General features: G+C 39.8%; 5 protein-coding genes and 1 long non-coding RNA gene across 8 annotated transcripts; 2 read left to right on the top strand and 4 right to left on the bottom strand.

The window, feature by feature from the left end:
- Positions 249 to 1,948, top strand: LOC104734960 (protein RMD5 homolog A-like). Its single transcript, XM_010454658.2, has 2 exons — positions 249 to 430; positions 688 to 1,948. The coding sequence occupies exon 2, from the start codon at positions 737 to 739 to the stop codon at positions 1,901 to 1,903; it is 1,167 nt and encodes a 388-aa protein (XP_010452960.1). The 5' UTR covers positions 249 to 430; positions 688 to 736; the 3' UTR covers positions 1,904 to 1,948.
- LOC104734959 lies at positions 3,504 to 7,372 on the bottom strand. Of its 2 annotated transcripts, none has more exons than XM_019234406.1 (7): positions 7,057 to 7,372; positions 6,621 to 6,952; positions 5,856 to 6,500; positions 4,766 to 5,749; positions 4,526 to 4,648; positions 4,192 to 4,404; positions 3,504 to 4,072 (listed from the first exon to the last, which is right to left on the bottom strand). In XM_019234406.1, exons 4-7 carry the CDS (start codon positions 4,959 to 4,961, stop codon positions 3,744 to 3,746), a joined length of 861 nt encoding a protein of 286 aa, XP_019089951.1. In that variant the 5' UTR covers positions 4,962 to 5,749; positions 5,856 to 6,500; positions 6,621 to 6,952; positions 7,057 to 7,372; the 3' UTR covers positions 3,504 to 3,743. The 2 variants fall into 2 exon arrangements, with proteins under 2 accessions (XP_019089951.1, XP_010452958.2); XM_010454656.2 differs by having other exon boundaries at positions 4,766 to 6,149; positions 6,273 to 6,500.
- LOC104734956 lies at positions 8,697 to 9,909 on the bottom strand. The gene is made up of 2 exons (XR_759401.1): positions 9,709 to 9,909; positions 8,697 to 9,320 (listed from the first exon to the last, which is right to left on the bottom strand). It is a non-coding gene; the product is annotated as an uncharacterized LOC104734956 (long non-coding RNA).
- LOC104734957 (transcription factor SPT20 homolog) lies at positions 8,734 to 11,068 on the top strand. Its single transcript, XM_010454654.1, has 2 exons — positions 8,734 to 9,083; positions 9,472 to 11,068. Exons 1-2 carry the CDS (start codon positions 8,765 to 8,767, stop codon positions 10,794 to 10,796), a joined length of 1,644 nt encoding a protein of 547 aa, XP_010452956.1. The 5' UTR covers positions 8,734 to 8,764; the 3' UTR covers positions 10,797 to 11,068.
- On the bottom strand, positions 11,764 to 13,580 carry LOC104737908 (putative pumilio homolog 21). Its single transcript, XM_010458157.2, has one exon. It carries the CDS (start codon positions 13,081 to 13,083, stop codon positions 11,881 to 11,883), a length of 1,203 nt encoding a protein of 400 aa, XP_010456459.1. The 5' UTR covers positions 13,084 to 13,580; the 3' UTR covers positions 11,764 to 11,880.
- Positions 13,661 to 15,277, bottom strand: LOC104734955 (succinate dehydrogenase subunit 3-1, mitochondrial). 2 transcript variants are annotated; one of them, XM_010454650.2, is made up of 4 exons: positions 15,131 to 15,277; positions 14,635 to 14,711; positions 14,450 to 14,531; positions 13,661 to 14,331 (listed from the first exon to the last, which is right to left on the bottom strand). In XM_010454650.2, exons 1-4 carry the CDS (start codon positions 15,203 to 15,205, stop codon positions 13,915 to 13,917), a joined length of 651 nt encoding a protein of 216 aa, XP_010452952.1. In that variant the 5' UTR covers positions 15,206 to 15,277; the 3' UTR covers positions 13,661 to 13,914. The 2 variants fall into 2 exon arrangements, with proteins under 2 accessions (XP_010452952.1, XP_010452954.1); XM_010454652.1 differs by lacking the exon at positions 15,131 to 15,277 and having other exon boundaries at positions 14,631 to 14,701.

The raw sequence follows: 15,377 nt of genomic DNA, 5'->3' as shown, positions 1-15,377 counted from the left end.
GAAGAGAAGTAAAGACAATATAGCAAACGCAGTGCTCAGAACGTGGCTATCGTTTAGCTAATAAACGTGTTGCGGCTTTTACAACGTTTTTTAATAACCGGATCCGACCAAACCGGTCGAATAGAGGCTCCATCACTAAACCAAGTATCAGACCTATACACTAGTGTTATTGTGTTAAGTCAAAACGTACCTATATATTAATATTTTCTTTAAAGATATACTCCATTAATATAGAGTTTGTGAAATAATTGAAAATTTTTTAAAAGTGGTTCCATGTTTTCAGAAACCAAATCTTAACAATTTTGATTCGTAATGCCAAATCATCTTCCTTAGAAATTACATAAATCGGATTTTTTGGTTTCCCTTCGTTCCTTCTTAATTACGATGGCTTTTGGATTCTGAATTTTCGAAATTCTCAGTCGCCTTTTAGGTACTCCACATCTTTCCTTCTGTCTTCTATTTTACTTACGAAAATTGCTTTTGATGATTTGTTACACAAGTTTTACAATTTTCATTGTAAATCTGAATTTTATTCGTAATATTATCATTGCTTTTGGGGTTTATTGGTAATATTATGATCTTCTTGCTTACTTACTATTATTATTAGGGCAAAAAAAGAAATCGATTCGTATTGTCTTTTGTTAATGACCAATTTAGATGTCTAAAATTTATTGTGTGTGTTTGCAGTTTGGTAGTGAAACGTTTAAGCTGATTAAATCAATCAAGAAGAGGAGGAATGGATCAGACGACTGCTGTTGTGAAAGATGCATTCGATCGAGTTACTAAGAAACAGAAACTGCATCACTCTGTTTCTCTTGATATTATCGATCTTGTTTGTGATACAATCCAAGATACGTTGAGTCGAATCCAATTAGGTAACAACGTTGGTCTAGAACCTGAATCCGTCCTCGCCAAGTTGAGGCAAAAGCTTGATGCTCTGCTCCCTACTATCCAGCTCAAGAGATCACAAAAGGAAACGAAACTGAGTCTTGACAAGTTGGTGAAGACTTTTGAGAGTTTTTACCATCCTGACATATCTCTAGCCTGCAGAAGCATTGGTTTCGATATCCCTTTAGTGAATAAGATACTTATCCAGCATTGTTACAGAGAAGGGTTGTTCGAGGTTGGTGACTGTTTGGTTAAGGAGGCTGGAGAAGAGGAAGAGACCGAGGTTAGATCTCAGTCATTTGAAATCAAGCAAATCGTTGAGTCAATGAAGCTCAGAAGAAACATTGAGCCAGCAATGAGATGGATCTCTGCCAACCGAGGAAAGCTGAAGGAAAAGAGTTCAGAGATGGAGTTCAAACTCGTAAGTTTGAAGTATTGCGATATGTTGAGAGAAGGGAACCGTGATGATGCTATGAAGTATGCAAGAACCCATCTAACGAGATACTGTTCAGGCCACCTACGAGAGATACAAAAGCTTGTGACTTGTCAGATATGGATTGGAAAACTTGACAAGTGTCCTTATGCAGAGATGGTTTCTCCATCAAGTTGGGACAAGGTAACCAAAGAGCTAATCAGTGAGTATTACCATCTCCTTGATCAGCCGTCGAGATCCCCGTTGACAGTGGCTTTATCAGCGGGTTTAGAGAGCTTACCGACGCTTTTAAAACTGGTTGATGTAATGGCTCTGAAGAAAGAAGAATGGGAAGAGATGAAACAGCTCCCGGTACCTCTGGAGCTGGGGAATGAGTTACAGTTTCACTCGGTTTTCGTTTGTCCAGTGAGTAGAGATGAGAGCAGCAAAGAGAACCCGCCAATGATGATGATGCCTTGCCGTCATGTTATTTGCAAGCAGTCAGTGATTAGACTCAGCAAGAACTGTGCTTCCCGCAGATTCAAATGCCCTTATTGTTCTGCACAGACCTCATCCCCAGCATGCAGACAGTTATTCTTTTGATAAAGATTTTGGTAATTTTGCTCAGATTCATGACTTGTTGTCTCATTCTTCAGCTCAATAAATTATTATTAGATGTGAATAAAAAACAAAAAACATTCCATTTGTTCCTTCACCATAATCTATTACAATACACAATATGTTGTTTGATCTTGGTAGAACAATAATAATCTAGTTCACTTGAAACAGAGGAAATAACAACTAGTAAAACAGATTTGTGAATTTCACTTAAACAGAGGAATAACAACTAGTAAAAACAGATTGTTCAAATAAGATAAAAATGCTTCGTCCGAGCTTTGGTGACTAATCGTCAGAAGAATCATAATCAGAATCGTCTTCACTTGGAATATGGCCCATAGGATATCCTCCAACAGCTAAGGTTTCCCAAAGCCAAACTTCACTTACAGTTGCAACCAAATCCTCTGATGATGGAGGACGAGGGAGTGCCAGGAAAACATTGTGGGGCTTCGCCTCTTTCAAAAACTTAAGAGCCCTCATGAACTGGGTCTGTTCTGACACGTCTCCAATGATCAGCAACAAGTTTATTCTTGAGCGATTTTCGCCTGCCTCGCATAACAGGTCCACTAAAATCTTTTTACGTCTCTCATCTTCAGCTTCTGAATATATATATATATATATATATATATATATATATAAACGCAGACCATCAAAAGATATGGTAAAACTGAGGGAGAGAGAGGGAGAGAGTCTTCACCTTTAGAGTCACCTGAAGATGCGTGCATCAACCAAATATAAGGACCGCTAGGCCTACTATCACGCGTTAGAAAATAATCACAATATGCCCTAAATTCTAGAATGTGTGTAGTTGGATACCCAATATTCGATAGGGATTTTTGGACGTTGTTCCAAATATCATAACTGTCAAGACCTTCAGGGATCGGGCATGCCTTCACGTCCCAAATTATAACTGTTTTATTAACGTCGCCTAGGAGGCCGAGATGTATATACAGTTACAGTTATGAAGAGAGGCAAAACAAAACAAAAATATATAGAATAAAACACATCTAACGCTTCATCAAGGGCAACAAACAAATTTCGAGTTACAGATAGATAGATAGAGATCTTACAGGAGAATTTTAACATGGTTTCGATCGGCCGGCAAGAATTTGTCTACTCGATAGAGAGAGAGAGAGAGGAGAATTTAGGTTTTAGATCTGTTTGGAGCGGCGGTGCGAGACTTTGAGGGGTTATTTAAAATGCTAATGTTTGAGTATATAAATGTTTTGTGTTGCTTGTTTTCGAAATATTATGACAATGGAAGTCTATAAAAAACATAACTGATCCCGGATTAAGAAAAAAACTTCCCGAGTATTTTTACATTCCAAATCCCATCACATCTCAGAGACTCAGACTATCTCATCCCCTATATATTTTGAGATGTCCCCCACAGCAAGCATATCTAACTTAACCGGTTGACATAACCAATGAAATTTAAGCTATACCAGTCTAAACCAAAACTTATACAATCTCCAATAATATTTCTTTTTTATTCACATCTAGTTTCTTTCATTTTGACTTAGGAAAAAACAAGATCCAACCGCAGTACAAGAGCTACCGCTTTATATAAAAAAAAAGGGAACTTAATATATTATTCTGCATTCACATGCAATATTTTCTTCCATTGTGACTATATATTTTCATGAGAGGGAGATATTGGATAGCAGCCTTTCAAAACCGAGTTTTAATGCAATAAAATGAAAGAGAAACTATGACGAGAAGAGACCGACATCGAAACAAAAGTAAGAAATAACCCTGAGTAGCTCCACAATTTTTCTCTGCATAGATAGACTTCAGGGCTACGCACAGACAGACACCTTATGAACTACCTTGCACTACAAGTATTGTCAACACCTTGTGAACTTTCGCTTTGGGCAGCAACAAGATGGTCAACTCCAGTTGATAAGTATTTCCAAAGCCACCATTTTGTTACCACATAATCTCTCATGACTAATGACTTTTGAGGCTGTACCAAGAGACATGTGAAATGTCTACATTCCAACCGGACGAATGCCTTGACAAACTCACTGTAATCATCATCATCTCCCACGAAGATGTCCCCAAGGATAAGCATATAATTTGCAGGTGAACGAATATTAATTGACCAGATTAGAAGGTCCACTAGAAGCATCTCAAGTCTAGCAACTCTATCTCCTGAAAAAATATATATATATAAACCGATCGATATCATGAAGAAGCATACTGTATATACATAAGTATTAGAGAGCGAGAGAGGAAAAAAAAAAGAGTATTACGAGATTTAAGGAATTAACCTTCAGCATGTATGAGCTCGAATCCGGGGTCGGTAGAAACATACTCGTTAAAATCATCATTGGTCTGCTTTATATAAGCCTTGATGAATACCTCACCGTTGTAACCGGATTTCTTTAGTGACTGTCTAATGTTTTGCGAAACATCCCTAACACCGTGACCTTCAGGCATCGGGCAATCCACAACGTCCCAGAAAACACATGTCTTCTTAGTGTCTGCATGAAATAGGGAAAACAAGAGATGAAGCAAAGGTAAAGCACATCTAACGCTTCATGAAGGCCAAGGAGATTGGAAATAAACAACATATATATAGATAGATAGAGAGAAAGATCTTACCGGAGAATTCAGACATGGTTTCTATAGGACGGCAAGAAGAGCGTGTTTCTATCGGACGGCAAGAAGAGCTTGTTGCGGCTTTCACAGTGTTTTTATTAACCGAGGGAGGTATTGGATAGAAGCCTTTCAAAACAAGAAGAAACCCGAGTTTTATGCAATAGTACATGTAAGAATTTACTTCAAGGCTACGACAGCCACCTTATGAACTTGCACTAACCATACAAGTATTATTATCAATACCTTGTGAACTTTGGCTTTGGGCAGCATCAAGATGGTCTCCCCCAACGCTAACCGTACAAGTATTATTGTCAATACCTTGTGAACTTTCGCTTTGGGCAGCAGCATCAAGATGGTCTCCTCCAGCGGTAACCGTACAAGTATTATTACTTTTGCTTAGGGCAGCAGCATCAAGATGGTCTCTTCCAGCGCTAACCATACAATTATTATTGTCAATACCTTGTGAACTTTCACTAAGGGCAGCATCATCAAGATGGTCTCCTCCAGTGGTAACCGTACAAGTATTATTGTCAATACATTGTGAACTTAATTTTGCTTAGGGCAGCAGCATCAAGATGGTCTCTTCCAGCGCTAACCATACAATTATTATTGTCAATACCTTGTGAACTTTCACTAAGGGCAGCATCATCAAGATGGTCTCCTCCAGTGGTAACCGTACAAGTATTATTGTCAATACATTGTGAACTTAATTTTGCTTAGGGCAGCAGCATCAAGATGGTCTCTTCCAGCGCTAACCATACAATTATTATTGTCAATACCTTGTGAACTTTCACTAAGGGCAGCATCATCAAGATGGTCTCCTCCAGTGGTAACCGTACAAGTATTATTGTCAATACATTGTGAACTTAATTTTGCTTAGGGCAGCAGCATCAAGATGGTCTCTTCCAGCGCTAACCATACAATTATTATTGTCAATACCTTGTGAACTTTCACTAAGGGCAGCATCATCAAGATGGTCTCCTCCAGTGGTAACCGTACAAGTATTATTGTCAATACATTGTGAACTTAATTTTGCTTAGGGCAGCAGCATCAAGATGGTCTCTTCCAGCGCTAACCATACAATTATTATTGTCAATACCTTGTGAACTTTCACTAAGGGCAGCATCATCAAGATGGTCTCCTCCAGCGGTAACCGTACAAGTATTATTGTCAACATCTTGTGAACTTTCGCTTTGGGCAGCATCATCAAGATGGTCTCTTCCAGCGCTAACCATACAATTATTATTGTCAATACCTTGTGAACTTTCACTAAGGGCAGCATCATCAAGATGGTCTCCTCCAGCGTTAAGAATACAAGTATTATTGTCATTACCTTGTGAACTTTCACTTAGGGCAGCATCGTCAAGATGGTCTCCTCCAGTTGATAGGCTTTTCCAAAGCCATTTCGTTACCGCATAATCCATCACTATAGACTTTTGAGGCTGTGCCAAGAGACACTTGTAACGTTCAACCTTCAAGGTGACAAATGCCTTGACGAACTCCCTGTAACCATCATCTCCCACGAAGATGTCCCCAAGGATAAGCATAAAATTTGCAGGTGGACGATTTTCAATTGCCTAGATTAGAAGGTCCACTAGAAGCATCTCAAGTCTAGCATCTCTATCTCCTGAAAATATATATATAAACCAATCGATATCAAGAAGAAGCACACATAAGTTGAAAAAATATATATAAACCGATCGATATCAAGAAGAAGCGAGTATTAAAAGAGATTCAAGGAATTAACAACCTGGTGGAGCAAGTATGATCTTGAATCCCGGGTCGGTAGAAGCATACTCGTTAAAATCATCATTGGTCTGATTCACATAAGCATTGATGGATACCTCACCCTTGTAACCGGATTTCTTAAGGGACTGTCTAATGTTCTGCGAAACATCCCTCACACCACCGTAACCTTCAGGCATCCGGCAATCCACGACGTCCCAGAAAACACATGTCTTCTCTGCGTTCTTAGTGACTGCGATCAGGGATACAAGAGATGAAGCAAAGGTAAGGCATCTAATTCAGCAGATCGTTATGAAGAGAAGAAAAAAAAAAGAACACAGATATATCAGAGATTGGCAGATAGAGATCTTACCGATGTTACCGAATAAGTCGAAGTCTATATGCGTCGTACGGCCCAAATTTGGAAAGGGTGAGAAAAGATGAGGAGGTCCTCCCAGCGATAGGGTTTCCCAAAGCCATAACCCTCTTACTGTATCAAGGAGGTCCTTGGATGATGGAAGATGAGGCAGTGCCAAGAAAACATTGTGGAGATTCTGATTTTTCAAAAAGATGAGAGCCTTCTGAACTGGTGATGTTTCGATATGTCTCCAACGATGAGCATCATGTTTACTGGTGTGTAATAGCATCTGACTGCCTCTCCTAACAATTCCACTAAAATCTTTTTACGTCTCTCATCTTTAGCTTCTGAAAATATTTATATATATATATATAAACGCAGATGATCATCAAAGATACAGAGAAGATAGGTAAAACTGAGGGAGAGAAAAGGAGAGGGAGAGATTCTTCACCTGAAGGTACGTGTATAAGATTCACAGTACTACCTCCAATTTCACCAATGAACTTAAAAAAGTCCAAGTAAGGCCTGAATATAACATAACCCTTACCCTGATGAAGCGACTTATTCACGTTTCTAAAAACATCGGAAGCATGTACACCTTCTGGGATCGGGCATTCCTCCAAGTCCCAGATGACTACTGTTTCACGGCAGAGCTTGACGGGGACGTCAGACATGGTTTCGATCGGAGAGAGAAAAGAGAATTTAGGTGGTTTTAGATCTGTTTGGAGCGGCGGTGAGACTTGAGGTTTTTTTTTTTATGTTTTGTTTTTTTTTTTTTTGGTTACTTGAATTTGATCTACCTGGATATATATATATATATATATATGGTATATGTCACAACACAAACTAATCGAAAACTTTACCTAGATATTGAATAAGAAAACATCACAGGCTATATAATAAGTTAAGCTATCGCAGCACATTAATCTACAGAGCAACTGTTTTAAGTAATAATCTCAAAATTGAAGTAAAGTTGTACAAAAAGACGTAGGAAACAAACAAACAAAAAACGCTCAGATCCAAACAAACAAACAGATTATGAAAATGAACAATCAAACAAGGCTGCTTAACTCGTTTAAGAGGACAACAAATCGGGAAAATAAAAACGAAATCCAGAGTATTCACTCTCTGCTTATATCTCACCATCACCCCCTAAAGCAGCTCAGAAACATTGAGCATGCAATGAGATGGATCTCTCTGCCAACGGCGGAAACCGTGATGATATATACTATATATGAAGTATGCGAGAATCCATTTTCCGCGATACAGTTCACTCCACCTAAGAGAGATATACAAAAAGCTTGTGTGACTTGTCAGACATGGATTGGAAAATTTTGACAAGAGTCCTTATAAAATGCATGCGGAGATGGTTTCATGTTGCGACAAGATAACGAAAGAGCTAATCAGTGAATATTACCATAGTCTATGTTGATTAGAACAATAATCAATGTTGCAGTTAGTCCGTTTTTTATACTATTAATTAAGTTTTGTTCAGTTGAATCCGAGAAGATATATATATATATATATATAACAAGTGTGAATGATTGGGATTGAGTTTGTCTTGGGATGCTGTAATTTTGAATGTAGAAGAGGAAAGTTTTGTACTTTGAAGCAAAGATCACGTGGTATTTGATGACACTCTCAGAAATAAATTATATACAGACATCATCATTATATGATTGATATGGAGTAATACAGTAGATTAACTCATTTAATCATAATCATAAGTCAAAAGAAAAAAAACTCAAAAACTATGGGCTTTTTTTTTTTGTCTCTTTTAATCTCTATCAAACACGCTATTAAAACACTAACTGGCCCCCACAAAAATGCCGCAAAAGTCCAGCTAAAATCAATGGACTTTTAGCTAACCTCACACCCCCGTCACCTCAATCCTCATCACTTCCAACCAATACTTTACTCCCACGTGTAATCAACCAAAAGAGTTCACGCCAAAACCACAAAACACTATCCTGTCACGTTAGCCTTTCCCAAAACCACCTCCGTGATAAAATAGTCCTAGTCCTCTCTTTTTCTACTCTCTCTCTCTCTCTCTCTCTCTCTCTATACTACCAAACAAACCCAACTCCAGACTTTTTTTTTTCATGGATTAATTAAGCAACGAAGACGAAGATAAAATTTCGAAAATATCTTAGAAAGAAATGGATAAATTCTCGTACAACTCGTATCCAGATTCAGCTGAATCGTCGCCTAGATCTCGCGACGTCGAGTTTGAGAACCCGCCGCCATGGGAGGACCACCAGCAGCAACAACAGCAGAGCTACAAGGTGAAGCTCATGTGCAGTTACGGCGGAAAGATCCAGCCGCGTCCACATGATAACCAGCTTACTTATGTTAACGGAGATACCAAAATCATGTCCGTAGATCGCGGCATCAGATTTCCCTCTTTGGTCTCCAAACTCTCCGCCGTCTGCAACGGCGGTGGCGGTGGCGGTGGCGGTGAGGGAGGAGGAGGAGTTGGTGAGATATCGTTCAAGTATCAGCTTCCAGGTGAGGATTTAGATGCGTTGATCTCGGTGACTAACGATGAAGATCTGGAGCACATGATGCATGAGTACGATCGATTGCTTCGTATGTCCTCTAACCCAGCTCGGATGCGTTTGTTTCTCTTCCCTTCTTCTCCCATCTCCGGCGGTTTCGGCTCCGAAGGTTCCACTAAATCCGATCGAGATACGCTTAATCCTATCCCTAGCCGACCTGAATCGGAGNGATAACCAGCTTACCTATGTTAACGGAGATACCAAAATCATGTCCGTAGATCGCGGCATCAGATTTCCCTCTTTGGTCTCCAAACTCTCCGCCGTCTGCAACGGCGGTGGCGGTGGCGGTGATGGAGGAGGAGGAGGAGGTGAGATATCGTTCAAGTATCAGCTTCCAGGTGAGGATTTAGATGCGTTGATCTCGGTGACTAACGATGAAGATCTGGAGCACATGATGCATGAGTACGATCGATTGCTTCGTATGTCCTCTAACCCAGCTCGGATGCGTTTGTTTCTCTTCCCTTCTTCTACAATCTCCGGCGGTTTCGGCTCCGAAGGTTCCACTAAATCCGATCGAGATACGCTTAATCCTATCCCTAGCCGACCTGAATCGGAGAAATCTGTTTCCGCCGCTGATTTTTTGTTTGGATCGGAGAAAGCAGCTCCGATTCCTCCATCTCCAGTGAAGGTGGCTCAGCCGGTACAGGAACCGGCGGTGATCGAACCGCCGCTGCAGATGTTTGTAGATCAACGGATGTTACAGCCGGATCACGGCGTTAATCCGGCGGAGATTCAAAGACAAATCCAGGAGTTTCAGAGGATTCAAATCAGAGATCAAGAACAACAACAACAACAAATGCTACATCAGAATCAGCTTCATCATCAACAACAACAAGAGGCTATACATCAGAACCAGCTTCTTCAACAACAACAAGAGGCTATGCATCAGAATCAACTGCTTCAACAACAACAAGAGGCTATACATCAGAATCAGCTGCTTCAACAACAACAACAACAACAAGAGGCTGCTATGTACAGAAGAAAAGGCGAAGATGAAGGCGGACGATACTTTTCTCCAACATATGCTCAAAATCCGGCGGCGGCGGCCACGACGAATCCACAACCTCCGATTGGCTACTGGCAAGGAAACAACAACATTCCGGGGAACGTATACGCAACCACCACGTCACAGAATCTACCGGAGCAGCAGCAGCAGCAGCAGCAAGTGTATATGATTCCAGCTCAATCACAAGCTCCAGGGACAATATACCAAAGCGTCATGAGACCACCGACGGTACAAGGAAACCAAGGGTATTACCCACCTGTTCAGAGAATGCATCCTCATCCTGATGCATACATGGAGCAGCAGAACCAATCAGGTTACAACGTGGTTCAACCACAGCCACCGTATTCTGGTGGTCCACAAGTTATGACTAGTGTTGGTCCCCAAGTTATGACGAGTGTTGGTCCAACAATGGGGTTACAGGAACCATATTCACAGATGGGGAAACCTGTGTACTACACGGTGGCTGGGGATGGCATGATGGTTCAACCGCCACCACCTCAGCCTCAGCAGCAGCAGCAGCAATACCAGGGAGTCGGTCAACCGGTTAGTGGTATGACTGATCTGAGAACCGGTCCGGATGGGAAAGTGGTTAACATGGCTGCACCAAAAGTAACAGATTCGGTGTGAGTGTGTGAAATTGAGCTGATGATATCATTATCCATCCATATCTCCCAAAGTTTTTTTTATAATATCTGTAAAAGTGTTTTGGATCAAATTGGAATCTGGATTTCTGATGAATCAGTTGAAGCACTTTTGATGTTTTTTATTCTATTTGGGTAACTTTGTTTTTAAGAGTGTTCTGTTGTAACTTTTTTAAGTATGCTTTTTTGGACCTTTTCGTCTCCTGTCTCTTGTTAACCCACCCGTTTAGTGGTGATATAAACATTTTTATTATCCAATTGCAAATTACGTATCTTTAATTCACTCACACTGAAACAAGATTTTGAGAACTAGTAATCCATTTGTTTCCAATTTCAGCATTTGTTAAAACTTAAAAATTCGTTTTGTGAAAATTTTCATTGCATGTGGAAGTTAAATAGTATGGACATGTGTTGTTGGAAAAAATAGGTGTGTTAGGTGAGAAAGCATTGGATGTTAAAAAAGAGAGACTGACTTGCTCACACTTAACTAACTAATACACCATACATGACCCATACTTGTCGTATCATTTCATTTTAAATAATTTACTAAGGGACAATCATTATATTGTCATCACCATTATGATTATCATCATCTCAAGTCTTTTGTCCTTATTATTTTGTTGCTAAATTAATTACATGTCTCAATCCAGAAACCAGGTGTCCATATAAAAAGTTATCTTGTCTTTGTCATTCGGTTTAAATTGATTTCCTTCTTCCCCTTGCTCCCAAATTTGGCTTATCAATTTTATTTCTTGTCTCTTTACATCATTAATGGACGTCAATCAGATTGGTTCTCATTCGGATTTTTTTTTTTTTTCAAGTAGAGTTGTCAAAAACTTTGATATGATTATAGAAAAAATAAGGAACAAGCAAGACAACTACTGTATTCTGAAGTGTTGGCATAAAATAGTAGGTTACTATTTAGAACCAAAACCAAAAACCCCAATTAAAACCAAAAACCTTAACACCACTACGATCGACTACACAATGAAGAACCATCAGAAAACTAACCAAAAAAGAAAAAACCAAAAGCATTCGATCAGTTCATATATAACCAGATTCTCTTGTAACTAATCACTCCATCCCTCAATTTCTTCTTGAATAACTCTCAGTGTGTTCTTCCCATGTCCAGTCTTCATCTTGCAAAAGTAAGGCCTCAGCTTCTCCAAAAACTCTTGCAACATTGAAGTCATTTGTTTCTCCTTCATCACCTTCAACGCACACTGTGCCACAAAGTTGCCAAACTTATCATTAGCCATTCTCACCCATTCTCTATCATTCCCTCTAAACTCCTCCAACACTTTATCTCTCGCAAAAGCCGAGTTGAGACACTTCTCCACCACATAGCTTCCTAGTCTCTCCTCCGCCAACGTGAAGAAACTTCCACGAAGTCTCTCGGCGATTGCAGCTGTTGCACCAGGGTTCTGAAGTGTCAGAAAGTTCTGAACAACGTCTGTTCCGTAGGGGTCAAAAGATAACCAATCCGCGTTCTTGACGACGCACTCGAAGATTAGGTCTCTGTATTTGCCTCTGATCTCTTGAAACACATCGTTTAGGGCAAGGCATCCGGTTTCTAGCCTGGCGAGGTCTAGAGCGTAGTTGTACGTGAGCCTGTAGAGATCCTCCTTCCTGGTTTTATCGACGGCTCGTATCGCGGGGATGATCAAGCCACGACCGCATCTATTAGTCATGAGCGAGAAGAAGTTCATGCAGACGGCGCGGAATAGGAGATGATCTAAGACAGGGCTGCGTCTAAAGAGGGTTCGTAAAGCCTGTGAGCCGTATTGGTTCGCCGCCAAATCAAGAAAAGTGCAGTTGTTCTTGGTCAACAATGATCCAATCGCTGACAAGTGGCTCTCCCTCTCAGCCGTTGGATAGGTATCGAGACGTTGGAGGAACTTTTGGAACTCAGTGAAACGTTCTGCACACGTCATCATGTTCAAGAGTTCTGATAGAGAGTTACGATCTTTGACTACGCCGGGGCTCACGAAACTCTGAGAAGAAAAGAAGGGTTTGGCGGAGTTTGATCCGGAGGAAGAAGCACTTGGTTGGATCATCCTCGTCGGAGTGAACGGAGGAGCGTTAACGTTGAAGCGATCGACGGAGATATGACCAACGTTAAAAACGTTGACGTTGGGGTGGTTGTTGTTGCTGGCTTCTCCTGGGTTGTAACAGTTATAGTTGCCATAGAGATTAAGATTCTCGAAAGCGGTGAAAACAAGATCGTTTCCCCTATCGTTGGGCATAGGGTTTTTGCCATTATCATTCGACATAGCTTGGATTGTAAGAAAACAAAGAATGCGATCTGCTAAAGAAGAACCAGAAGGCTCGAGCGTTAAAAAAAAGAAGAAGAAAAAGATATTGTGTGTTGCAGAAGTGTTTGCGTGAGTTCTTATATAAAGAAGAGGAGATTGTGTATTCGGGGTTGTAAGAGGAATCGCAGGAGCTATAGAGATGCGAGCTCCGATCCTGAAGTCTTTTCTTATCGGATGTGGAAAGGTCTTCCTTTTTCGGTTAGGATTTGAAATATAAAAACTCGTTACTGTATCAATAAAATAACTAATAAACTTTAGAAAAAGATTAGAGTTCTTGATATTGTTTGGTTTTGCATTAAAAAAAAATTAAAATCATCACTGCAAATAAAGCAAAATATTTTGACTGAGTCTCTTTTGGGATTAAGAGCGTGAGTACTGCGTATTGTCACCAATTCAATGGTATTGGGATAACAGCAACTATGCCGTTTCATTGTCACCAATTCATAGATTGGGATAACAACAAGCCAATGGAAGAAGATATCTATGAAGTTGACAAATTTTGTGAAAAAAACTTGCAGCAAAAGAGTATAACGTAGAAACAGAACCTTGGGAAACATTTATTACATGATTTAAACCCCATTCAAAAAGATCCGAGAACAAAGAAAAGCAAACAAACATAGCCTTAGAAAGCCTAAAATCCAAAAACAGATGTTAAATCTTTGCCCCTTCTCAAGACAGAGTTTGACAAATGTATCTCGTCTCTTTATTAAATCTTGTTCATCTCAAAACAGACACTTTTACTGGAGACTTTGGCGGCTTCACTGAAAGAGCTTTGCGGAAGTTCTTTATTTAATGGGTCAAGAGTGAGTGAGTACTCTTGATAGTATGGTAAATCGCAGCTAATGCAGTAACCGAGGTGATGATTGGAAGTTGCTGTTGTGTATGGTAAAGGACTTGGTAGAAACTTGGGTAGGTGAGGCAAATCATACCCATCTTCAGGTAGAGAAGGTAGCCAGCGAAAGTGACTCCAGTCAAGTAAACCCCTGAGATTCTGTTGAAGATCGATAACATGGAGTTCATCTGAGGCTGGTAAACGGGAAGGTGAGGAGATAAAGGCCGAAAGCTTTTGATTTTCGGTTCCTCGTGTGTTGCCTTTATATCCGCTGAGATTGTAGAGAACAAGCGTTTAGATGTTCCCACATCAAGAGCTCGGAATGATCGAGTCAATTGAGCTCCAAGAATTGCAGTTTCAGTAGCTTTTGACTGCTGCAAAAAATAGAGACATGGATCACCAGGCAAAAAAAAAAGTATAAGTTAAGCTGCTCCTTAAACATTAGAAAAGCAGAAATCAAAGAAAAATGTGGACAAAGACATTATTTTGCACCTCTCTCTCCTCTCTAATGGCATTGCTTGTGTTGTTAGTGCCCAAACCAGTACCAAGAATGTCACTCACAACAGGTTTCGACCTATAAAAGAAAACATGTCATAGTCANAAAAAAAAAAAAAAAAAAAAAAAAAAAAAAAGACAACTCTTACAGATGGTATTATTAGCATCACAAAGAAACCAACCCGAAAGCTCTACACAAACTTGCATAGTTATGACCAGTATATGAACTACCCAATGAAGGTTGAGCATTGCCAGCAAGCTGCAAAACAAGAATGTTTCAAGAGCACTTACGTATATATAAAAAAAAAAACACTTTCTCTAAAACAGAAATATGGAACTAACACTCTTCTTCTTCTTCTTCATCCCAACTAAAAGCTTTCTCAATCAATCAATCAATCAATCAAAAGGGAAATTGCTGAAAGTCTTAAGAAGATCATTCCGGGTAAACAGATTCGTATCTACTTTCAAACACAATCTCATATTCTCAATTTTTTTGTGTATATGAAAGGATTAAATCACATAAATACACGAATTCTACAGATGAAGCGAAAACTAAGCAGAGCTCACATTAGGGAGCAAAGACGAAACTAAACGAATCCAAATATATATTTTTTTTCCGATCTACAAATAATTTCACCAGAGAGAAAGCAATCAACGAGTGAATAAATAATAACATACAGATTTGTAAGCAGAAAGAGGCGCAGAGACGACGTCGCGTCGGCGAATCGATCGGAAAAGAGCCGTGGCTGCCATCTTTTACAGATTCGGATCAGTGCTTTTGCTAATCTTCCTGCGAGAGCGATTCGAGACTAGTAAACCAAAACAAATGATCTCTCGATTAAATCATAATAAAATTAGAGGGTAATTTCGTAAATTATAAATTCCCCCAAAGTTATCCGCACGTTTTACAATGAGTTCTGGATCA

This window comes from Camelina sativa, chromosome 13 (genome assembly GCF_000633955.1).
Source record: "Camelina sativa cultivar DH55 chromosome 13, Cs, whole genome shotgun sequence".
Lineage (NCBI taxonomy): Eukaryota > Viridiplantae > Streptophyta > Magnoliopsida > Brassicales > Brassicaceae > Camelina > Camelina sativa.
This window is presented reverse-complemented; position numbering and strand designations above follow the sequence as displayed.